The sequence below is a fragment of the Nesoenas mayeri genome, assembly GCF_963082525.1.
Source record: "Nesoenas mayeri genome assembly, chromosome: 6".
Classification (NCBI taxonomy): Eukaryota; Metazoa; Chordata; class Aves; order Columbiformes; family Columbidae; genus Nesoenas; species Nesoenas mayeri.
In genome coordinates this window covers 24,496,403-24,521,565 of record NC_137545.1, presented here as the reverse complement: position 1 = coordinate 24,521,565, position 25,163 = coordinate 24,496,403, and the positions used below count along the sequence as shown (strand labels likewise).

Below are 25,163 nucleotides of genomic sequence, written 5' to 3'. Positions count from 1 at the left end.
AAGCATTTACATTATGTTTTTGTGTAATTATTGTTAGCAACTAAGATACTAAACCAGTAACTGTTCAAGATTTAAAACAAACAAAAAAGTTTTAATTCAAGTCAGATACAGTTACTAAAACCATATACATTGTCCTTCAAAGTACAGCATACTTCAGGTTTGTTCTTTTTTTTCTGTTAGCTATATTCGCCCAAGTATACAATAGCTACTCTGCACAACAGAAATGAAAATGGAAAAACAAGCATTAATTACTCCAGGCACAGGTCCACCTGCCTGTGCTTTACCCCATATCCTGCCACCTGTAGGTTGTGACCTCTTGCCAGAGCCCACATCAAACTGCGTCCAGGCATCAGCTGCCTGCAGACAGCTTTGGGGCGCCGCTAACACCTCTAACAGGCCTTTTTCCCTTCTCTTGGAAAGGACGGGATTCTTGAAGGGGAATGGGATTAAAGGGACTCTGTTATCTCCCTGTGGGGCTATTTCGTCGACAGATCCCAGATCACCCACCCCAGGGTGATCAGTGTCTGCTCGACCTGCTGCTCAGCAACAATGTGGATACAGCCTTTTTTGGACTTGGCCACCAGAGGACGCCACTGGGCCTCTTCCTGGGCAACTCGCAAAAATCTGACAAAACCAAGGTTGGAATGCAATTCTGTTCTGAATTCTAGAAAAACGTCCCTGGTCAGGACAACATAAGCATTTCATTTCACCTAGATGGAGACAAGTTGATACTGATCTAAGTCATCAAGCAACATATGATCTAGAGGTCTAAAACCCATTGCCTTGTTGCTAAAGTTCCCCCTTAATTTTGCCAACCATTACTTGGTAATCTGTATAAACTTCATACAAGAAAAACACAAAGACTAAAACAAGTACATTAAAAGGTTATCTTTATTCCTTTGGGTTGTTAGCAATGTAGTTATTTTTTGGTAAAACAACTTCCTGCATGCAGTTCATCAGTACAGCATGAGCCAATAGTTTCTATAAAAGCGGGAGCCCATCTATATTCTAGTTCTTTTTTAAGAAATGTAAGGTATTCCACTGTCCATTGCACAAGTTCACTATTCATTCTCACGAAGAAAAATTTTTAATAACAAAATATATTTAAAGCACTTCTACTACAGTGTGAATCAACAAGAAAAGCAGATTATGTGTGAGACTAACATGCAGGAAAAGCAATGTTTCTATGACTAAGATGACCCTGACAACTGACAGACAGGATTATAATTTCAAAAGAAACCCTCCTATCTTGTTTCCCATACAAAGACCTACCAACTGATCAGAAAAAGAACTGTACTGAACTGTACTTTCTCTTAAAATTATTCCTAATTAAAATATGTTTAATATAATTAGCAGAAACTTGCAATTACCAATTCACTTTGTATCTAAGGTTTCCCAATGGTGTCACAGATAGACACCAACAAAAATTACTACCAACATGAAGTTATGTGTAGTTTCCTATAAGAAGTATAAAATGTTATAAAACAAAACTGTTTTCAAAATAACAAGAATAGATCAATAGATATATATTATAAACTTTTTTTTCTAGCCCTAATTTTAAGCAATATATTTGCCCTGTGTAGTCTGGATATTTACTGCATACTTGCTGATTACAAAACTCAAACAAAATAATATCTATAATAGCAGCAAACTATTGCTTACTGGTATGAGGAACGATGGTCTCGTCGAACAGTTTTATTCTTTTTACCACTCACATGTCTTCCCATCTTAGCCTTTAATAGCTGTAGGATAATAGCAGCAAGCATGCATCAGTCAAAGCTTCCCAATTACGTGGAGTATTACAGAATATATCATATTATCTACTGAAATGTTATCAGCTATACATACTAGGGTACGTATTAGATGCAATAAATATAGTACTTAGGTCATTGCTTCTTTGTTCAAACAGGCACCACTGCATAAAACAATTGATTAAATAACAGAGGATAGTTTACTTCCATATATAGTGTCAGCCTTGATGATAAAAAGTCATCTAAACCACAATGCAGGACAAAACTGACTTCAGTATCTCCTTTTGGTCACCCCAGCTTCCAGTGCAGATTGCATTACCTGCAGCAGAAAGCTGACTAAAGTGCCATTGGGGGTCAAAACCACCTCTGATGTTCACATTTTGTGTCTCTGGCATGACCCATCCCTCCAAAGCATGGAAATTTTAGCCTGAGGTATACATTAAGGTAGGATTTGTACCAAAAGATACTTTGCTATCAATTTATTCATGTAGCTTTGATTATTCTCCTAAGTGTGATACATTCATGTGAAATAAGAAGTGTAGAAACAAACTTTGGAAGGAAGTATGCAAGTGACTCATGAAATTACAGGGTCTACAGTTAAAACAAGCAAAAAGACTAATTTCAGTAATTCCTTGTAGGCACACTTTGGCATTCGTAGCTTTTCTGTGAAAAGAACTGTTTAAATCTCTCAGGAATTACGAGATACCTTTGACTTTGAAAGTAAGTATGTTTAATAGTTTCACATTTTTCAAAACAGGAGTTGAGTGTGTAGCATCGCTTATTTAAATCACTATATCTGAAATGGACTGTATAATAAATTAAGAATTACTAAAAAGTATTAAACATAAGTATATTAAAACCAAGAGACTAAACTACCAACCTCTTTTCTGTGAAAGTTATCCCCTTGATTTATTTTCTGATAAATTCTCTATCTACTCTGTTCTTTTTTTATATCATTTGTTGTTGATTGTCTCTAGATCCTGAGGTTCAATAACCTAGAATCTTTTTTTCTGCTTTTAGAAGTGGCTTGAAGAGAATTACGTTCCCATTATGCCATAATTACATATTCCTGACATCTGCATTCCTCTGCAAGAGTATTTAGTTTTTCTCAGCAGAATTACAAATAGCAGTATGCGCATTAAAGCAAATGAGAGCACGAAAAAAACTGACACACATGGAGCATCCATAGGAGATGAAATGTACACACTTATTCCACAAAAATACAGACTTATTAAGACTGTTAGTTTTGCAATCCATTACGGGTTCCTATAGGCCAAGTAGAAATTTTGTGTCCCCTCTCCATTAGTGCCAGCTGATGATAAAAACTATTCCTCTGGCAAAGCTGTTTCCCTGTTACAGAGAGAGTTTGGTAGAGAAGGGTCATTGTCTTGGTACAGGCACTGACTGTAGCAGCAGGTAAATATGTAAAAACTTGTAATTTTGGCATAATCCTGCAATAAGAGTGCTATTGATAAAAATTTTATCTTCTCAGGCTTATGAAGATTCATCATGGACAACCTCTTTGTGTCTTTTACTTTTTGTTTCCTTTTCTGTCTTTCCCCTTGTCTTCTTTTTCTGATTTGTCATCTTCATATTTTTCTTTTTCTGGTTTTGTTACACTATCATAAGAAGGTGGAGATGTGGTAGGTGCAGACATATCCATTGGAGATGAGTTTTCACTTAAGTTACCAACAACCATATCTTTCTTCATAAGCAGATCAACGCCATCTTTCCGATACATAAATGAAAGTTTCTTTACTGACTGCCTTAAAAGATGACGCCTATAGGCACGCTGAATGATGGTAGCAGACACTTCCTCCTGTTTTCGTTTTAACGTAGTTGTAATTGGTTCATAGGAGACTTTGGAAGGATTGGCTGCCATAAACCGATCTTCCATCTGTATTCTCAGGGCATCCATCTCATCACTGTCCCCCAAAACATGCTTTGTGAAGGCAAACAAGATGTCAAGGCAGTGAATTCTGTCACCACTTACCATGGGTAGATCCATCGCAATAAGTTGAATTGTGTTTGGTTTTGGTATATTAAGAGGAGGATCCAGAGAAGCTGCAAAATCAGATAATTTGCCATATTCTATGAACTGTGTTGCATCTGGATCATATTTTTCCCAAACCTCATAGAACATCTCGAAGTCATCCTCGCTCAAGGGTTCAGCACTTTCTTCAGTAGCAACACCAAAGTTCTCCAGAATCACAGCAATGTACATGTTCACCACTACCAGAAATGAGATGATAATGTAGCTGACAAAGAAGAAAATCCCAACGGAAGGGTTGCCGCAGTCGCCTTTCACAGAGCTTCCCGGATGAGTTTTGTTAGGGTTACAGTCCGGCTCCCCACTGTTAAGAATTGGGGCAAGCAAACCATCCCAGCCAGCAGATGTGGTGATTTGAAACAGGCAGATCATGCTGTTGCCAAACGTTTCAAAGTTGAACATGTCATCTATACCAGCTTCCCTCTTGACATAGGCGAAGTTGTACATGCCAAATATCGCATAGATAAACATGACCAGGAACAGCAGCAGACCAATGTTGAACAGAGCAGGAAGAGACATCATCAAAGCAAAAAGCAGAGTGCGGATTCCCTTAGCGCCTTTAATGAGACGCAGGATTCGACCAATTCTGGCAAGTCGGATGACTCTGAACAGTGTGGGGGACACAAAGTACTTTTCAATCACTTCAGCCAGAAACATACCTGTCAAACATAAAAATAAGATTAAAAGGGTAACATCATAGATTACATTTTTCACAACAAAAGTATAATTAAAGAACATCTCTATCTGTGTAATTAGTGGAAACTATAATTGGAGATTAATTTTATCTGCTATGGGTAATTTTAGATTTTCCCATAGCTCTTAGGGAAAAAAATGTATTAATGTAGAATTAAGAAAGTTCACACTCTAAAGTATGATTTTCATTTCTCAAATAATCAGAAGAAATTAAAATTTACTATTTCTTCTATTTTGCAAAATTTGATAGAGATAAAGCATTGAATACATCTTACTATATTTCCTTTTGAATGTAAGGATTTCTTACCTACTATTGAGAGAATAACAACCACAAAATCAAAAACATTCCAGCCAATGGTGAAGTAATAATAACGGAGTGAGAACATTTTGAAGACACATTCTCCAGTGAAAAGGACAACAAAGACCAAGTTAATCCAGTATAAAATATCTTGCGTAAGTTCACCCTGGTCATCTGTTTCTATCATCATGGTGACCATATTAAGACAGATGAGAACCATAATGGTGATGTCAAACGCTTGCTTTGTTACAATATCAAACACCAGACCTTGCAGTTTGTTCTGAGGGGAGAAAAAAGAAGAGGTGATAGTATCTTGTACGTAATGAACACTACTTTCCTCTCTCCCATTTCCTTCCTCCTATCCCAAAATAGGCAACCAAGCAAAAGGTTGAACAATCTAAGAAAAGCACTGTCCAGTAACTTCTTTATTGGCCAGCTCTAAGTATTCCCCTCAGAACCCAACAGGTTTCTATTTTCTCAGATTCTTTGATTCTCGACTTCCTTGGGCATAACAAATACCAGAGATTTTTCCTGCAGAACAGAATTATGTACATGTTTTAATTCAGAATGAAGGACTAACTTGAGTTAGGCCTAAACCACTTTAGAGTTAAGGGAGAAACTTTTTTTATAGTTAAAGTACTGCTGCAATTTCTTCCCAAATGTAGATGACAGAAGAATGGAACGCATTCTTACCGTTGGTCTAGGTATAGGTTTCTGTGGTTTCTTGGACCCCAGCTTCTTCATTGCATTGTAGTATTTCTTTTGTTCTTCTGTCATGAAAATGTCTTGACCTCCAAGGTAAAATAGTAAAAATAAAACCGATTACAATGCATTAATTCACAGCATTACAGAACATGTTTTTTATGAACAATGTATTCATTCTCGTACATTGTTACCAAAACATAATAAATTTATAAAAGATTGTTAAAATATCTGACAATTCTTGACAGAAAAATAAAACAAATTAAGTAACAGAGAAAAAACCCAGAACTTTTGTTATTTTAAAAAATACGTAACTGATTAATTCAATTAAATGGGTACAAAACCCCCATAGATACTTATACATTTAAATCACAAACTCCACACTGTAAATCAATCAACCAGGAATATAAAAGCTGCAAAGGTAGAAAGATTCACTGAGTGCTGATTTGCCCTCAGGGAAACCATATAAGGAAAAATTAGTGATGTGACTTTTCAGGATGCATGTTTTATCATGCAAGTACCGGTATCTCAGTTCAGATTTTTTTTTTGCCACAATAGTACTTCTACAGTGCATGTGAAGCTTGATTATCCTCCTACGCTGTATGGAAATCATCAGAAGTGTGGGATTACTCTACAGTTTCTTGCATGAATAAGAGGGCAGCAGTCAAGTAAAAGGGTGTCTAGACTGGTATGTGTAATACACATATGGAAACACTTGTCAGAAATAAAATTTATATGGACAAGTAACTGCCTTTTTTTGTTTTTTTCCATGCATTTGTTTTTAAGTACATTCCAGGAATGCATAATGCCAAAGCACTGGCATTTGGAAAAGAATTTCAGAGTCACAGGTGATTCTGTGACTTTGTCAAATGCAGCATCGATCTTATGGAGAAAGTAACAACAAATGTGGACGAAGATGTGTTTGAGTCTTTCAGCTGTGGTGACATATAGACATAGAGATTTTGAAGTCAAAAGAGATCTTGCTTAGCACACTCAGCCCATAAGCCAAACATTCAAGTCAAATTCAGTTCTTAGAGAGTAAGAGTTTTAGGAGAATAACAAAAAATTAATTTGCTGATTATGGCAGGAAAGTGATGTGACTCTGTCAGGATATTTTATCCAGTAAAAAAAAATTTAAAAGGTGTAGAGGAACAGGCATTGAACTGGGGATTTCTTCTGATGCCTCACTGATGTAATGGCTATCAAGAGTGAACAAGCCATCATTGTCTCAGTGTGCTGTCCATAGGGAGCAGTCTCAAGGTACATCTTATATGCTTTTGAGGACTGTAGTGGTTTGGAATTTGACAGCTAATGGAACATTTTTTTCCCATGGGAACTAAAGTAATAGAAGTAAGACACACATAGGGACGAAAGAAACGCACACAGTTTAACTACACAGGGACAGTATAGTGTGGCATCAGGTCTTTCCCATTCATTGCCCAAAATGAAGAGATCTCAGTGATGTGAAGGCAGAATAAAGACAAGAAAAATACTGCGAGGTAGCCACAGACTGCATGATCTGTATATTTCTGTGAGTAAGGGTACATCTATAAATTCAAAGGCAGGTGACTAATATTTGCTAATTTGCTACACAAACCTGAAAAATAGCACATACACAGAATTTACCCCAGCCTAATTGTAGTCCTTTGTCACACCTGCAGTATTCTACTTTCCTGGAGACAGTTACAATAGCCACAAATGTACAAGGGGTGTATACCACACTCCCAGAAAAAGCCCTTAGGCAGGAATGCATCTCTGCCTTTTAAATCACGACTAAAGTAGACAGTATCTGTCATTCTTGACACAATACGGTGTTCATTTGAATCACAGAAATTATTTCAGTTGAAAAAAAAAATATTATTTCTATATACATTTGCAGACTGCTCAATAACAATGAAGCATTATGAAAATGAAACATATGATACTTATCTTCTTTTTTTGTTGGTTGAAGTTATCTATGATGACACCAATGAATAAGTTTAGGGTGAAAAATGATCCAAAGATGATAAAGGCAACAAAGTAGATATACATGTACAGGTTGTACTCATACTTCGGCTGTTTCCCTGTCTATGTAACAGAAAAACAGCAATACATAAAAAATAACAGTTAAGACAAATTATAGAATACCGAGCAGAAACAGCAGTTCCATCCAGCTGAACAGTGACTCCTTGGCAAGGGGGAAAACCAGCTGTTCTGGAGCACATTTGCCTTATCTTTGAACTTGAGGGTCTATTTAAACAGGTGTCTGTAACTGCACACCTGCCACTCCTCCCTTTACTATCTACCAGTTCCTCTCTAATGACATTTGATGATTCGTGTAATTCCTACAAAATTTGACAGCAGTGTGCTCAAAAACAATTCAGTTCCTATGGACTTGATACAAATCAGGAGCTGGATTAGAGGACACATGCAAAATAAATACTGACATTAACAGAAAAACAGGCAAAATTCAGCCATTTTATTTTTAGAGATCGCCAGAATCTGCAGCTCTGTATTAGCTATTGCAGGTCTTGTGATTTGATCATTGTGGTTATTTCTGGAGACACAGGAAAAACCTATTTCCTAAGCTGTACAATTTCAGTGACATAAATTAACAGGAAAACAGATTTCATTTTTTTTTTAATTTACAGATGATTTATTAAATTAGTAATACTTTATGCAGATCTACTGATATAATTATTTTATCTATTAAAAGTATATGCACTGAACTACTTTACAGTGCATAGATATATACAGAACATTTAGTCAAGGTTTTACATTTTTATTCTGTATATTTTACTTTATTTCAACTGCCATTCAAGAAGCATTACATCAATCTTATGTTTGTTTTCACTCAGTAAATTTTATATTGCACTCACTTCTCTAGAGTCAACTGCAGCATACATGATCAGCATCCATCCTTTAAACGTTGCCTAAAAACAAAGTTTGTTAATATTTTTGATCAAAGTTACAGTTTTGTTAACATTCTAAATAAAATACTGTCTTCTGCAATGTATTTGCACCCACAAAAATAAAGATGAATATTAAAAGTCTGGTAAGACACAAGAAGGTATTCATAGAATGTAATTTACTGTGGAATAATTCTCCCTAATACTTAAACACTGAATAAATTCTAATCTTCATGCAAATTCATATAAACTCTATGTGGGATGAGTTGCAATCAGTATCTGAACATAACAGACTGCAATTTATAACAAGGCTCTAAGTTGCTGACTACCAAAAAACTGGAGGAGGAGTCCAAAATCAGCCACCATAGGTTGGCGTTTTTCAGACAGAATATGCAAAGAGTCCTAGAAGAAACTCCAGAAGACAAGTCATCCCAAGAAATCTTAAGAAAATAATAGAATCATAGCATGGTTTGGCTTCAAAAGAACCTTTAGAGATGATCTAGTTCAACCTGTCTGCCATGGACAGGGACATCTTTCATTACATCACACACTTCCAATGGTAGCACATCCACAGCTTCTCTGGGCAACCTATTCTAGTGACTCACCACCTTATTGTTAAAACAAACAAAGAAAAATTATTCCTAATATCCAATCTAGAAATCACCTTCAAAAAAACCCACTTGACAATAATAGACAATGACTGGAGTAGGACTCACAAGAATAATAAAATGGGAAAGAAGACAAAGGAAAAGTGAATTTAAAATCTTTTCTATATCAATAGTTGGCTTTCTTTTCATTTGAAGATCAGTTGAGCTCTTGAATGCATCTGTCAGACTGCCATTGTAAAAATCTAAGTCAAAATGCCTTAACAGATCAAGAAAATAAAAGAAAATTAATCCTAGCTACGCTTCAAAATTATTTTTTTTTCACTTTTAATTTTAACTAGGTACTGTATTTCTGTAGAACTCAAAAAGGTACTAGCAGTTGGGTGCAAAGGAACTTTATGTCTATCTGGCCATAAAACGTAGCAGATTTTTACCATAAGCAATATTATTAGTTTCATGGAACACAATTATAAAAATCAATCTCATATCCATTCATATATTCCAAAACAACACTGAAAAAAAATTGCATTAAATGTTACTGCTATAAAGCTTAATACTGGAAAAACAGTTTATGAAAATGTATACACTTACTACTTGAAGCAGAGAAAGATAACCAGCTCCAACATTATCAAAGTTCACTTTCACATTTTGCCAACGGACATCTGTAGCAGTGCTGGTAAGATTTTCACACATAGTTACATCATCGACTTTCTCTGGTGGGAATGGCTCACCAGTTGTGGTGTTGACACAGTGATAGAACTTGCCAGCAAACAAATTTACTCCCATAATGCTGAAAATTAGCCAGAATGTAAGACAAACCAGAAGTACATTCATAATGGATGGGATTGCTCCAGTAAGAGCATTCACAACCACCTAGGAGGAAAACACAGGAAAAAGAAGATTAAAAACAGTATATAGGGCAGTAAGAAGATTATTTGCTTTCCAAATACAGCGAAAGATATAATGTAAACCATTAAAACACATTGAATAACGCCAACAGAAAAGGAATAATACATGTAATACAATCAAACATGCTACCATTGGCCTTGAAAACAGACATGCAGTTTGGTATCCCTCCATGATTTCATAATTAGGCATAATTTTATGGATTTGTTTTACACACTGCTGCTTTTTTTTTTCTTACCCTCATGCCTTCAAAGCGTGACAAAGCTCTCAGAGGTCTCAAAGCTCTTAGAGTTCGGAGGGATTTAATTGCACTGAGTTCTGAGAGACCAAGGGCAGTAGCTACTAAGCTAACCAAGGAGACCTAGAGCAAAAAACAAAACAGAACTTTTTTTTTTTTTTTAAATACAGTCTTACAATACAAATATAGTTCCTAGAGGAAAAAAAATTTGATCTGGATATCAGGAAAAAAGTTCATAAGGATCTTAAGCTTCTAGCAGAAGAAAAACAAGAACAAAAAAAGTATGTGTGTGTGTATCTATCTATCTATCTATCTATAAAACCTGACTACAACATTGTGTGTGTATTTCAGTACAGTTTAAACAAACAGACCTTAATCTCTGGGACTTTCATCACAAAGTGCTAGTTAGAACAAGGCACATCATACCTATACAAAATGAAGGGTAATTCGGGTAAAACTAATTTGAATAAAAGCTCATCTTCCAAATAAACTCAGCCAAAGCCTGAAACGTACTGAAAACCTAATTCCATTCTACATGACGTTATAATAGTAAACAGTGCTGTACTACAGATGCATTATTATAGTAATGATAAAACGTGACCCAGCAGCATTTGCTTCTGCTAACTCACACTTAGAATAATTCACATAGTAGCAGATACATGAACCAGGAATTTGTAGGCCATCACTTTTTGTTTTCCTCAATCCTTTTTACTCCAATTGCTGTCCCCTTTCCCCCAACCCCTCTTATTTTGCTTCCTCCCCAATTTGCTGATACCATTCTCCTCTGCAGTTCCGTGCCAGTGATTCATCATGCCCAGGATCAACTGTCCTATCTCAACCCTATGTGCTCACTTAAACTTCTCTTTCCTTTCTGTGTCTGCTTCCTCCTTGGTCTCTGTCACCAACTCCAGAAAGTCCAAACAGCTAATAGTCCTCTAAGTGGTTGGGACCCAGCGCAGTAAAACACAGAACACATGGAGTCAATAACAGCATAAAGGAAGACTTTTACTGAATAATTACAGTGGAATCTTATTCACCAGTGTGTCTGTTCTTTTAAGCCCAATTAATACATATATATGTATATATACACAATGCAGAATATGTATCAGATTGGTGTTACATAAAAGGACCTGCTTAAACAACAGAAATAAGCTACTCAGGAAAGTATAATACCTACATCAACAATCAGGAAGTCCATCCAGCACCAAGCATTAGTGAAATAAGTTTGAAAACCATAGGCCACCCATTTTAGCACCATTTCCAGAATAAAGATGTAAGTGAAGATTTTATCAGCATAGTCCAGTATGGTTTTTATAGTCTTGCGCTGTTCAATATATATATCTTCAAAAGCCTGTAAAAATGGGCTGCATATGTCAGATACTCATAAGTCTTTTCAAACTACACATTAAATCAAAAGAACCAAATTAAAAATGGCAAAGTAAAATCACCTTCAACTTTAGATGTTTTAACTTGAAGAGACAGCATTAGCAGAGATTACAATTGCATTTGTTCTGAGTTTTAGGGTTTATCATTGCTTGATAACAGAATTACAATAAAATGAAGTAAGTTGCCAAAAATGTTTTTAGAAATTTCAATAATAGTCAACACAGAATTACAATTTGTCACCCTGAAAAGCCCAGTCAGGCTCAGTCAGAAGGCAGTCTCCCAATTATAATGAATTCAGCTAACAAAACTGAATAATGAGCTACAGTGACCAAATATTATGTTGCTGATGATTGCTGAATTCCAATATTGGGTGTTGGTGGCAAGATTTTGGTGGCTGGAGGCTGCAGGGGTGGCCACTGTGAGAAGAGACCAGGGGCTGTTCTGTGCCAGTTCCATAGTGGACCCACCACAGGGAGATGAGCCCGTCAGTGAAGGTTGTGATGCCTCTGTGAAAACATGTTTAACAAAGGGCAAAACGCTGCATGGCTGTGTGAGGACTGAAGAAAAAAGTGGGAAAAACTACTCTGCAAACATCAAGGTCAGAGAAGAAAAAAGGGACATGGTGTTTCAGGTGCCGGAGCAGAGGGCAGACAATTGAATAATTGTTCCAGCTATTGCATGCAATTAATTTAGTGTGATTTTTATAATTTCTTAAACAAGAATCTTAGTGTAAGCCTTTTCATAAGCACTATCACACACATATATCACCTTGTATTCATCAAAAATTCATCTGCAGAGTGTTATTTGACAGCAGAATTTTAATGACTTCTTTTATATGCATTACCCAAAATATTCTGGGAATTTAGTTCCAAGGTCTCTTTCAAGCCAACTTTGTATTTTTTCCTCAACGAACACAGATTCATTATAATCCTACCTTTGACAAAACATTTTTATAGGTACTGTTTCTATGGGTGTATGCTCTACCTACCAGAGCACCACTGCTGAGAAGAATCATGAAGACAATGAATGTTTCAAACCAGTTGTGTTCTACTATCTTGTAGCATGTTTTTCGAAGGTTCCACCAGATTCTTCCTTTTGTGGTGTCCGTACTTCCTTTACAGCATTTAAACTTCCGTATACAGCCTAATAACACAAGGACAAACTGTTATACGGTCGAATTGTCATTAGACAAAATCACTCTTAATTAGCTCCTGTTTAATGTGGAAGTTGGCACTTGAAATTACTGCGTGCTACTTTAACCATCCTTACCTTCTTGATTTGATACTTTGTATGTAGGAAAGCTTGCATGTACACAATTCTTCTACTACCCTGATGCTATATCAAGCTTAGAATCAAAAGGAGACATCTAACTGATCTCATTTTCATTTATAAACACGTTTTTAAAAATTATTTTCCATTTATATACAGATAATCAGAGAACATATGAGAACTGTCAGGGAGCAGAAACAGTAGCTTTCACACAAAGTAGTTCAAGAGTACAGCAGCTTCTTTTAAAAGTACTTTTGCCTCTCAACTAAGGTTCTAATAAATCACACAGATGTGAACATCCTTTATTTTGTTATACCAAAGAATGACCTCTGCTTCAAGGGCTGACTAAGGACACCTCTTTCATGAGATAAACAACTGATTTAACTGGAAACTGTGAGAGCTTTTCCATGTGGTACAGACTCGTGACAACCATCCACAGAGTTCTGCCCCACTGTGCAGAGCTCCCTACCTCACAGCACAGCATGTGCCTGGCTAACAGTAGTCCCCTGATTTCTTTATATACGATTAACCACGTAGAAACATAGTCAAGTTTGAACCATTTTAATGGGTCCCAAAGGCAGCATTATAGTATTCCCATGTGTCATTAAGTTCATATGTTACAAATAAGTTACGCTATATGTCATCAACTCAAATAAAGCAGCTACCAACACGAAGAGCATGACTGACTTTAACTAACCAAAATGCCTACATTATGGAAAAAATAATCTTATGCCCAAGGATTGATAGACATCACATAAGGATAAGGAAGAACTGTAATGTAACATATTATTTGAGAAGTGTAATTTTTATTTAATCAAGAGCTTGATGTATTCAATATAGCCTCACATTACAAAATATTTTTTTAAAGATGACTGAAATAATATTTCAAAGGACAAGAGACCTAGCCTAAGTCAATGGTGTCCTCCTAATAGTAAATCAAAAAGCATGGATAGGATTGAAGAGTTAAGCCTGGGACATATTTTGTTTTGAATTATTTTAATAATGAGTTAAAAGAAAGTAAAATCTGTAATATCACAAAAATGGGAACAACATTCCTAAACAGTAAATTTCAGTAGTCCCCTAAAGGATATAGCTGTTCAGAACTAAAATAAATGGAAATCGCTAAGGATGTGCAAGTATGCTGTTTGGACTTCTTTACTTGAATAAAAACATTATATTTATGCACACCCTCCCTCCATTAATGGTGTAATGTCACGATAATTACTCTGTTGTTTGAGTTGTACTTTTCAAGATCTGAATCATCCACTCGATTGCTTTCTAGCCCTGTGAAGGGACCATGGGTAATCACATGATTCTGGTTTGAATTTCTTAGTGGAGCACACCTGGTGTAGGATTTGGTCTTGCAGATTTCACTACTAATAATGTCATTTTCATCAACAGGATTCCTAATTGCTGAGAATCAGTTTACAGTATTGTGCCTAGTGCTTATTTAGCAATATTATAAATGATCACATACACACATATACAACTTTCTGTCCACAAATGGCTCCATGGACTTCTGTACAATTACCTACAACAGGCAAAATTATCTATATCATAAGTCTTGACAAACTGGGATCCAGGACTGCTGTAGCAAATAGCTTCCTTGAACTGCCAATGCTTGTTACAAACAACTGAAATGGAATTGCTAACCCACTATTTTATTTCCATACCTTCTGTAAAGCATGCCTGTAGCTCTGAGTCTTTTTCTGGTTCAGTTTCAGCTTTTTCTTCTCCAAAGAGAGCTAAATTAACTGTACTTCCTTCAGATGAGCTAGCAAAATTTAGCTTCTGAAAACAGAATTCAATAACTGTTACACTTTATTAATATTTACATTTTTAGAATTGTAATTATCTTCAAGCATGCAACACGGTGTGCAAGTAATAACAAGAACAATATTTGTCACCAGAAGTACACACAAACATCCACATTTAGCAGTCAATGCTGTTGAAATGTGCATAAATCACCCACTTTTTACCCAGAGATTGCAAGGCATATTTTGGCCTTAATACAGCACCGTGTTATCATTCATCAAAGTTAACAACTACCAAGTAGATTTTCTGATATTCTATTTATTTTGTTTTCTACTGTTATTTTCCTACTATAATTTCTCTTGCTATATTTTAGACAAATACTATTCAAGTTATATGGTATGCTTTAAGATGACATATGTTAGTAGCTACTTCCATTAGAGCAGTCTCCTCAACCCAATGACAGTAAATTCTGACAATAAAAAAAACTTTAAATTGTGAACTGTCAGGGTATATTGGCCAATAGAGAAAATGTAGTAGATTTTTAAGGGCAGATTTTAATTCAGTGCCCATTATTTATAAAACAGAGGAAATAAATTATCAGTTATTTTTTTACGGACATCTTCAACATCAGTGTGATGCAAGCTAACCACTTCAGGCATATACTACAATTTATAATAAAATTTGGTTACATTTGAACACAGACAATTCAGTTACTTTTCATTTTAAGATCATTCTTATGATCTAGATTGGAAAATGTTAAAGTAAAATCAGGATTGAAGTCTTGTTTCAGATGTGTATTTGAACACTACCCTCAACTCATTCATAAAACAAATTAAGCCCACCCTGTCTTAACCCATAATTATAACTACTGTGTTAACACCTTTTCTGTTTTTTTTTCATATATACAGTTAAGCTTCAAAAAGGAAAAAGTATGATAAAATACATTTCAACTGGCATTAATTTGCATTCTTTTTTGCGAATGCACATATGTATTACATTGTGCATTCTGAAACTACCCATTACTCTGGTACACATATCTGTACAGTTAACATCCAGAAAGAAAGGATATTTTTTAATCATTAAAATTATGTAAGTCAGATTAGTATTAGAAAAGTTACTAATAAAAAAATAAGCCTTAATTTATTTTTTATTTTGTAATCTGCATGTATATTACAAAAAATCAATAGTCTGAACATTTTAAAGGAAGATATGGTGTCCTGTACACTTGATCTGAGTACCAAACTAAGTCAGAGTAGTTTTGGTCACAGCATCCACTGACATCTTACAGTCTTATTATCCAGAAGTACACAACATCAGTAATGAATTCACACAACTACATGTCTGTAGGGAATGATGTAAGCACACTTTGTAAAACAGCTTCGGTTCCGTAGAAATAACCATTTTCGTTAATTTAGCTAGACTTGCATGATTAAGAGACAGTTAAGACATAAAAGCAGACAAGTTACAGGCACTATCCAATCAAGCTATCTTTTTTAGAACAAAACAAAACACCCACAAACAAACAAAAAAACAAAGGAAGACTGTGCTGCATATTCTCATCTTCTCACTCACTGAAGATATCTCTCTTTTTTCTTTCTAATTTAAGCAGACTGAGTCCATTTTTACTGGAGGAGGAGTTAAAGTAACTGCAGTAAAATGTGAAAGATGATTACTGGTAACAGCGCTTTGGAGAGTATGTTCAGGAATCTCTTAGAAAAGAGGATCAGAAAATATGACTAAATAGAAATGCAACAGAAAACCTCAGCACACCTGCATTACATCACTTATATTCCATCAATTGAATATTTTTCTGCTTAATCAGATCTATTTTCAGCAGGAAATGCTTCTTCAAGAAAAACAACCTCATTTTTCCATTTAGTTTCAACTATTAATTAAAACAACAGAAAGGACAAAAAGCACATATTTTTCTCACTGAGTATGGTACTATTCAGTATAAACACAGTAGGTGAAGTCACTTCTACTGGGATCTTTTTATTTTCCTTTTCTGAAAAGAGTAAGTACGTCTATAAATAAGTTTTACAAATTTTTTACCTTTTAAAGAAAGCAAAATTATTGTCCGTAGAACGTACTTAGTTTTTTTCACCAAACTAAACCCAAACCTTACCTCTCCTGGTCTACATAACTTAAAAAAAAAACAAAGGGCACACATTTTTATTTTTTTTTTTTTTTAAAAAAAAAGAACTGCCTTATCATGCAAGGAAGCTCACAGTAAGACAACGTGAGATCCAAACGAAAAAAAGGTTTTCAGTCAAATGATTACAAGCCCTGGGTTACTATTTTGCATGCTGTTCTATGCCTGTCCAGTCATGACGGCAGAACTTGAAGCAGTAGCAGTGTCACACAAACAATCTCCACCAAATCAAAATCATTCCCCCAAAGTTAGCGCCAGCAGGATGGGATACTACCACATTCTACTTTCCCCTACTTAAGTACCTCTTCTAAAATGGGTTGGAAAAATCCTTACAAAGATATTTTTCCATTCCGTCTTTCTGAATAGCTTGCACACTCCCTGGGCACAGAAGCGAGACCTGAAATATTTCCAGTACGTAATTCAGTGTAAAAGAATACACGAAAGATAATGCAGGATTCCACAACAAAACCACATGGGCAAAACTTGTATTGACCCTTAAGAGCAAGGAAAGGTACTGCCCAATTATCCAGAAGAGATCATGAAGAATAATAGCTTGGTACAATTAAGGTTTTTTTTACAGTTGTGGAGGTTCCTGAGTTTAGAGGTTTGAGAGGATGTCAGTTCCTATTTTTTTTTTTTTTTAACAATTGTCTTAATTTTAGCCTTACTCTGCCTTTCTCTATTTTTTATTTCTTTCTTGCCTGAACTTTCTAATTTGTATCACTTTAAAACACCCAGATATATTTAGACATTAACACAGAATCCTGTAGAATCAAATTTTCACTTGAAACTGTGTTTTATGCCTGTCTTTCTAAAAATCAAGCAAATGGATCAAGTTCACAAATAAACAATTATTGATGATGAAGATCAAAACTGACATAAACGATTCTCTAAGTTCCAGTCTTACAGATATATACAAACTTCATGAGTAGAATGTAACTAAATTATTACATTCATATTCCAAAGGACTATGCATATATATAAAAAACATGTTTGTTTCCAGGCATGTATCCTTCACCTTATATTTTAGCTTCTCTCATATGAGAAAACTTGAATGTAAATTACAAAAACATTGTCAACAAACATGAAACAATTTCTATCAAAAGATACAAATATGTTAGCACACAAGTAATCGTATATATGCAATATTATGAAGTCATTTTTCAAATGACCATGATCAGACAATGTTCATAAATACATTACAGCTAAAAATATGGTTCAACAGATGAACAGAAAATGTCAAGTGAAGATTACCTTTCCATTTTCAGAAAATTGTAGCCTCTTAACCTCTCTTAAACTTGAACAGTCATGATGCCTAAGGTCCAGTTAACAATAAAAAATCCCTACAAAGCATGCAGGTTATGCCATGGAAGTAGTACAGAAAATACTAAAGATGTAACAAGGAGAGAGGAACATGTTTGGGTTGCCCTCAACCATGCTGTGACGTGAGTCATGGGACTCAGCTTACAGAGCACTGTGCGTGTTTCCACCACATTGCAATGGATGGGGAAAAATATATTGTAGCTGGGTAGCATGCAGGCCAATCAATCTCAAAAATGATCATATATGTATGATTTGTTTAGGTAACCTGTGTAAACATGCTGACACGTTGCTCTGCCTGGTTAAAAAGCACCAGATCTGCATTCTTGACTGATCCAGCTTGATTTTACTCCTGTGAGAAGTAAGAATGGTACGCAATGAAGTTAAAACATGGTACCCTTTGGGCTGAGTTCTAGAAACAGCAGAAGTATGGATTCCTACTTATATAAATATGTGTTTACTAGATATATCACACATTCGCAAAACATAACATTTATAGTTGTTGATTAGATATGTGTAGTTAGATATCCAAAGACATACTGAAAGAGGTAAAATTAGCAGAATATCTGTTGTTGTTCCTGATTCTCTCCCCCACCCCACCAAAGAGGTAGGGTAGTGAGTAAAAAGCTGTGTGGTGTTTAGCTGCCTGTCAGGTTAAACCACAATGGTAATCTAAGGTCTTCTTAACTTAGAGGTCAACATAATATATGGAGTAACAGAAACTCCAAAACGTAGATGAAACAAATCAAGTGTCAGGAAATGACCTGCTAAAATAAGAAATAAGTGTAATATTATTGAACACTGCACTCTACAATAAAAGAAACACTTGAAGAGCCACCTTATTACACCTTCCAAATTTAGTTTAACTGCAGTTCACTAGAACAAACTTATTTTCTAAAATTTAGAAAGAATATGGGCAAATTCCAGTTGAAAACAACCAAAAACCTAAAAAGCCCACAACCAATCAAATAAAAATACCCCAAAAGGAAACAAAACAATCCAGACAAAGCAACCCAGGTTGAAGTACAGTAGTCTGCAAAAGCAGTGACATTCCACTAACGAACTTGTGTCTTCAGGTACCAGTGGAGTTGATACCAGACAGAGTCTGCCCTGGAGCCACAGCACAGAAATCTGACTTTTCAAAGTTCTCTCAGGATCCCACTGAAATCTATGATTTTTCTTCTGCCCTCAGTCTGCAGCTGCTAACAAATAACTACTTTCGTAAAGCTGGCTCAGTTTAAGGTCAGGCAGTTGACTTTGAAGTGACTGGTTCAAACAAACTCTCACAAACAAGCAAGAAATTAATATTTTTTCATTCAGTAATTCTACATTTTTTCATTATTTTTAGTTGACATATTCACCTTATAATACTGACATTGTTCCCTTGGCTTTCCCATTTCATTTTAACTTCAGGACTTGAAAACTGCTGTTAGTGTTCTCATTAGCCTGAGTTAGCACCTCTGGTAAATTATCTGCAGAATTCAGCGAGCTTTAAAAATCAGATGCAAAGGGTATTTATATTCTTTATTAATATCTCCTCTAATGTTTTAAAATAGTAGTTTATTTTTATCCTTACTTCATGGGAATATTATTATTATTATATAAAAAGCCCTCATGTATTTTGTTTCTGTTTTGTTCTGTACATATATGCTAGTTTGTCTATGCAACTAAAAATTAGAAAAGCTTGTTTTCAAAGCCCTTTATACACAGGTTTATATATGTTTTATACAGTTCTGCCAGGATTTCCTACTCTCTTTAGCTCCATTTTCCCACTTCATTCACTCTCCGTACAGTCCAACAATCTTAAATCACAAACACTTCCGATTTCTAAGCAGAAAGAGCCATACTATGTAAAAATACAAATACAAAACATAAAAATATTTAAATCTTACCTCCTTGCTTTCCTCCAATTCTGAGTCACTGCTAAACTCTTCTGTATTTGGATGTTCAAAATCAGATTCTCCAACAGCTATCGGGACTGTAACAGTAAGGCTTGGGTTGTTTATGAATGACGTATAATCACTGCCACCTATAACAGTGGCCATTCCATTCTCATTTTTATGGTAATTTGTATCTATCCTTATTTCAGCAACGGTACAGTTGGAAATGCAATGGTCTCTCTCACCATTCAACTGATCTGTTGCTGTTCTTTGATTTATAACAGCTTGTTTCTTCCAAAAAGACTTTTGGACACATTCATCTGCTTTTTTCTTTACATAATCTATTCCCTTCTGAATTCTTGCAACAGCAATCTGTAAGTTATTCATTTCATTATCATCCTCTGTAGGAGAAAGGCTGTCTGAACTAAATGAACTCAGCAGCAAGGCCAGAAAAAGGTTCAACACCTAAAAAAAAAAAAAAGACAATACAGCTGAAAGCTGAATTTTCTTAATTTTTCATTCACATGCTGTTTCTGTCACCCATTATGAAACCTATTATGAACATAGTATCTGATTCCAGAATTATATACAGTAAAGGAAATCATGAAACCTAAGTAAACTAAATAAAGTGTGTTTTAAGCACAACACCTGCCCTATACCCCAATGCAGTTGTTTGGTTTGGTTTGGGTTTTTTTGTGATTTTGCATTGTTGCATGACCATGAAGACACCTGTAAATTCTTTTTCTGCTCGTGTTTGTAGAAGGTCAGAAATGAATGATTCTTTGGTACTGACTGAACAGATCCAACATGTTTACTTCTCTGGCACAGTGAAACACTCTGCAACAGAAGATCTGTGGAGCTGATCTCTGCAGAAAACAGCTTGCTTAAATGCTGGTCCAAACTCACACAAATATTTTGCTTTATGTGACTTTTAAAAAGTGATGCACACTCCATCTCCTAACCTCAAGTCATGCTCTTTCCACAGCAAGACAAAACATGGAACAGAACCCAGTTATACAAGCCCAGAGCTTACCAGGAGCTCAAATAGTATAAGGACAGACAAAGCAGCAGAGTACCAGTTCTTAAAGCCTTCAGATCAGCTCTTTCGTGCAGCTTTGAAGGCAACAGGGTAAAACTATGTGTTGGGAACACTGAAAATAACTGGATAACAGAGCCCTGAACATACAGCAGGGATTGTCTACTCATGTAAGAAATTATTCTGGAGCTATGGTATAAAATCAGAATATAGTAAACACTGTGGAAAAATTCAGAGAGATGGATACTTCATTCTACAAAGTTCTATCTTCTGATTTAGAAAACTATTTAAGTAGAGTGTTTTGTTTGGTCAACTGATTTCACAGTTCTCTTCATTATAAGACACTAGATTTGTAGAAAATCCTGGAGCAAATGGCTGTGCTACTAGTAGCATGACTGGTTTAGAGATAATTAGCTTATTCACATTGTTAGAAATTTCAGTCCTAAAGAATGCCTCCAGGATGGCCAATTTAAAATCTCTTCTGCTACTAGCAGTTACCTAAAGAAAAGATGCAGAATAATAGAGGAAGATTTAGTAGGCAATGAGAAAAGCAGAGCAAAACGTGGAGCAATGTGGGTCTCAAATACTGGTGAGTTAATAAATATGAAGAATATTTTAAAAGACAAATTTATACACAACAATGTACAAACTGGTACAGATCTGATGCTTTCCTGTGAAAAAAAAAAAAGATATAACACAGACCACTTATAGAAGTGTCTGTAAAAAGTACTTACAAAATAGGAAGCAAAAAGCTAAAGAGTTGAAAGAGAGCATGAAGTATTTGGATGTTTTTTCTGCTGAACTGCTGCTTTCCAATTCAAGTTTCTGTACCCCATTTGTGTAAAAAGTTGGCTGTCAAGCAAGCAGGGCTCAAAATGACTTAAATTTCAGAATCTAAGAATGTCAAAGCATTCTTTTAGGTAGGAGATAGCAGAAGTAAAGTCAAATTAAACAAACGTGTGATTGAAAGTGATGCTTCAATCAGTTAGGGAGAAAAGGCCCTGTTGCGCCCTCTTCCGCAAACAGCAAACTCCCATCCTGGGAGCGTAACGCTTGGGGTGCCTTTGTTCTTCTCTCTCCCTCTCTCTAGGAAACTAGGAGAAGTCCACAAAAATGTGAACACACGATGCTTCTCTCTCACCCATATCCTCTGAATTGTACTCTGGACCCCTGAGGGGGCCCATCCTCCAAGCTGAGGATTTTACATAGGATCAGAAATCTAACAAACAGAAAACTCTATATCAGAACCCACACTAGTAATACATTCAAAATGATAAAAAATATATGTAAAGAAAATATTTGATAATGCTTGAAAATTTCATTACTGGTTCTGTTACTATTCTCTCTCTAAACGATTTCGCAGATTATTTTGGCTACGTACCACTAGGTTTCCAATCACCATGACCATCATGAAGACAATAAGGCACATGGTTTGGCCTGCAACCTCCATGCAATCCCACATGGTTTCTATCCATTCCCCACACAGCACTCGGAATACAATCAGGAAAGAGTGGAAAAAGTCATTCATGTGCCAACGTGGAAGTTCACAGTCACTGGAGATCTTGCAGACACATTCCTTGTAGCTTTTCCCAAACAGCTGCATCCCCACCACAGCGAAAATGAACACAATGATGGCCAGCACCAGGGTCAGATTCCCCAGAGCCCCCACTGAGTTGCCAATAATCTTAATCAGCATATTTAGAGTTGGCCAAGATTTTGCCAGTTTGAAAACTCGCAACTGAAAAACAAAAACAGAGACGTTATTTGCAGTAGCTACAAAAACGCTATAGAAATCAACAGATTATGAACTAGTCACTCTCAGTCATATCAAAAAGAAGAAACTTCAGCATGATGCCAACAACCATCCCTTACACAGAAAGAGAAGTTTTGTAAAATCCACACTTTTAAAACCAAATACATTTTAAATTTGCTCTTTTTTGGTGTGTGGCATATATGCATACTTTTCTATATAAAAGAAATAGCACACTGGTTCAAAGTATCAACATTCATTTATCATTTTTTAAATAGAAATACTTATCTAATAAAGTAAAGCATGCCTTTTTTTTCCCCCAAGATGGAAGAGAAAAATCAATCTTTTTAAATTTAAAACACGAATTTTGTAATTCTGGCATTAAAAAGCCCACTTCTAGTCTTTTTACAATTTCCAGATATGGAAGTAGACCGAAGGCTACAAATGTTTTACTTATTTATATACCTCAATATGCACTAAATAGGTTGTACACTTCACTGTGCTTTACCCATCCATGTAAAAACAATTACAATAAAATTACAGCCCCTTCCCTTGAAAAATTACTTAGTTGTTTCTGAACCGTAAAATGGCACACACTGTTCAGTGTTAACATGTAATTTTGTAAAGGATGTTTGCAGAGATAGCCTGTGACAGTTAGGAAAAAATGTAAAACTAAAAAGTGTCTTATTTACATGAGTACACTTAAAATACAAATACAACACATTAGCAGGTATATTATTATCACTAATTTATTTACCAATCTGAATGATCGGAGAACGGACAATCCATCCACATTTGACAGAAAAAGTTCCACCAAACTAAGGCCAACTATGAAACTATCAAAAATATTCCAGCCAACTTGGAAATAATAAAAAGGATGCATGGCAATTATCTTGAGAACCATTTCTGCTGCGAAAACTCCAGTAAAAACCTGAAGGAATAACATTTATTGTTACTTTATAGGTAAGTATGAAGAAGTTGAACCAGCAGAGAAAGAACAACTTAAGAAGTATCAACCCTCTTACAGCAGGATGTAGGTCAGGAATATTATCACAAGCTGAACCTCAAGAAAAGGTAAGTGGCAACATCCAAATGAGCTGTAGTATAACTCTGTTAACTTGTTTGCTCGTATCTGCCATTCATCTAATTAAATGAAATTTCCTCAGCACGATAATGACAGTTGCTCTTGCTACAATGGAAGCTGCTTTAATAAAGATGTTTGGAAAAACATGAGTTGGTCATAAATTGAAGAGTGGCTGTTAAATGAAGCCTTTGTGAGAACTTACAGATCCAGTAAACTTGTCTTCTCTTCCTAGCTGCCAAAAAAAATAAAGGCCAATTCTGCTGAGGCTTATGTTTGAAGTACAATTCATTTCTGCTTTTGAATGCCTCTGATGCCTTCTGGAGCAGAAGGCAAACAAAGTCATTGAAAAGGGAGTAAATTAATTGTATTTACCGTAGATGTATGACCACCAGTATCTACAAAATGGAATATTTTTTTATCTTTTTCTAGACAGATGAACAAACTTCAAAAACAATCAGGGCCATCTGACAGTCTTTAGTGCTACATGGTCCAAAAAGCAGGAAACCAACTGCTGAAACTATACCTGTATTATTGTGGTATTTTAGCTGACTGGGAGTAAACGCAAATTCTTATCAGCACAAAGGAACACACACAGAGCTCAAAATAAGATTAATATTAAGCTACTTTATTACACATGAAAGGAAAAAAATGGTTGTGTTTTCTGGGCTAAACACGCAGGCATGATCACAGCTCTGTGACAGCTATTGATCCTCACCTATTCATCTTCCCTGTCTTCCTCCTCAAATACATCCTACATCTATTTTAAACAGCAACATGACATGATTATCTTCCATAGACAATGAAAGACTACAGGTTAAGGTAAAAGCTCTGAACTATGTCTGTATCGGCTAAAATATCAGCATAAAATTAAAGTGTTGGCACATTAACAACTCTGGACTTAAACCTGAATACATTCCAAACATGTACCATAATTTCATATATTCTAATAACCAAATGGTTTTATTATATTGCTACATCATAATCACCAGAATTAGCACTTAGAATAAGCATAGGTTAAGGAATATAGCAGATAATATTATCTGTGTTATTGCCATTATAAAAGAAAGAAAAAAACCACCTCAAACCCAACAAACAGACTGTGTCCACTAGGGAATAAAACCCAAAGTTTCAACAGACACTCTTGGAATAAGTCACACATTCTTTGCCTTCCAAATTGTTATGGACCAATCAAAGCAACATTCTTTATGGAAATACGAAAATAACAGTGCAAAATAATCATCCAAAATGACATCAAACTCTTCCTGTGTTACCAATGATACTTATAGTAGAAAGGATATAACTTGGCTCCTTTTTTTTTTTTTTTTTTGGTAATACTGAACAAAAACAAGTCAGATTTCTTTTTTTGGTTTTGTGTCATTCAAATTCTGGTTGTCAAAAAC

The 25,163-nt window shown here is 35.5% G+C and overlaps 1 protein-coding gene across 9 annotated transcripts in view; it reads right to left on the bottom strand.

The window, feature by feature from the left end:
- Positions 1 to 3,282: 3,282 nt before the first annotated feature.
- LOC308041657 (sodium channel protein type 3 subunit alpha-like) overlaps positions 3,283 to 25,163 on the bottom strand; it is a gene marked incomplete at both ends in the record, with an annotated part of 38,513 nt that continues 16,632 nt past the window's right edge. For 8 of the 9 annotated variants that reach the window (XM_080346527.1, XM_080346521.1, XM_080346526.1 and 5 more), the window contains 13 exons: positions 3,283 to 4,460; positions 4,802 to 5,072; positions 5,486 to 5,583; positions 7,420 to 7,557; positions 8,349 to 8,406; positions 9,579 to 9,860; positions 10,132 to 10,254; positions 11,309 to 11,482; positions 12,506 to 12,660; positions 14,460 to 14,577; positions 19,906 to 20,358; positions 22,311 to 22,667; positions 23,437 to 23,610. In XM_080346527.1, coding sequence (XP_080202653.1) covers positions 3,283 to 4,460; positions 4,802 to 5,072; positions 5,486 to 5,583; positions 7,420 to 7,557; positions 8,349 to 8,406; positions 9,579 to 9,860; positions 10,132 to 10,254; positions 11,309 to 11,482; positions 12,506 to 12,660; positions 14,460 to 14,577; positions 19,906 to 20,358; positions 22,311 to 22,667; positions 23,437 to 23,610 — 3,579 coding nt within the window. Of the gene's footprint in view, positions 4,461 to 4,801; positions 5,073 to 5,485; positions 5,584 to 7,419; positions 7,562 to 8,348; positions 8,407 to 9,578; positions 9,861 to 10,131; positions 10,255 to 11,308; positions 11,483 to 12,505; positions 12,661 to 14,459; positions 14,578 to 19,905; positions 20,359 to 22,310; positions 22,668 to 23,436; positions 23,611 to 25,163 lie in introns of all 9 variants that reach the window. The other variant, XM_080346522.1, reaches the window with a different exon arrangement.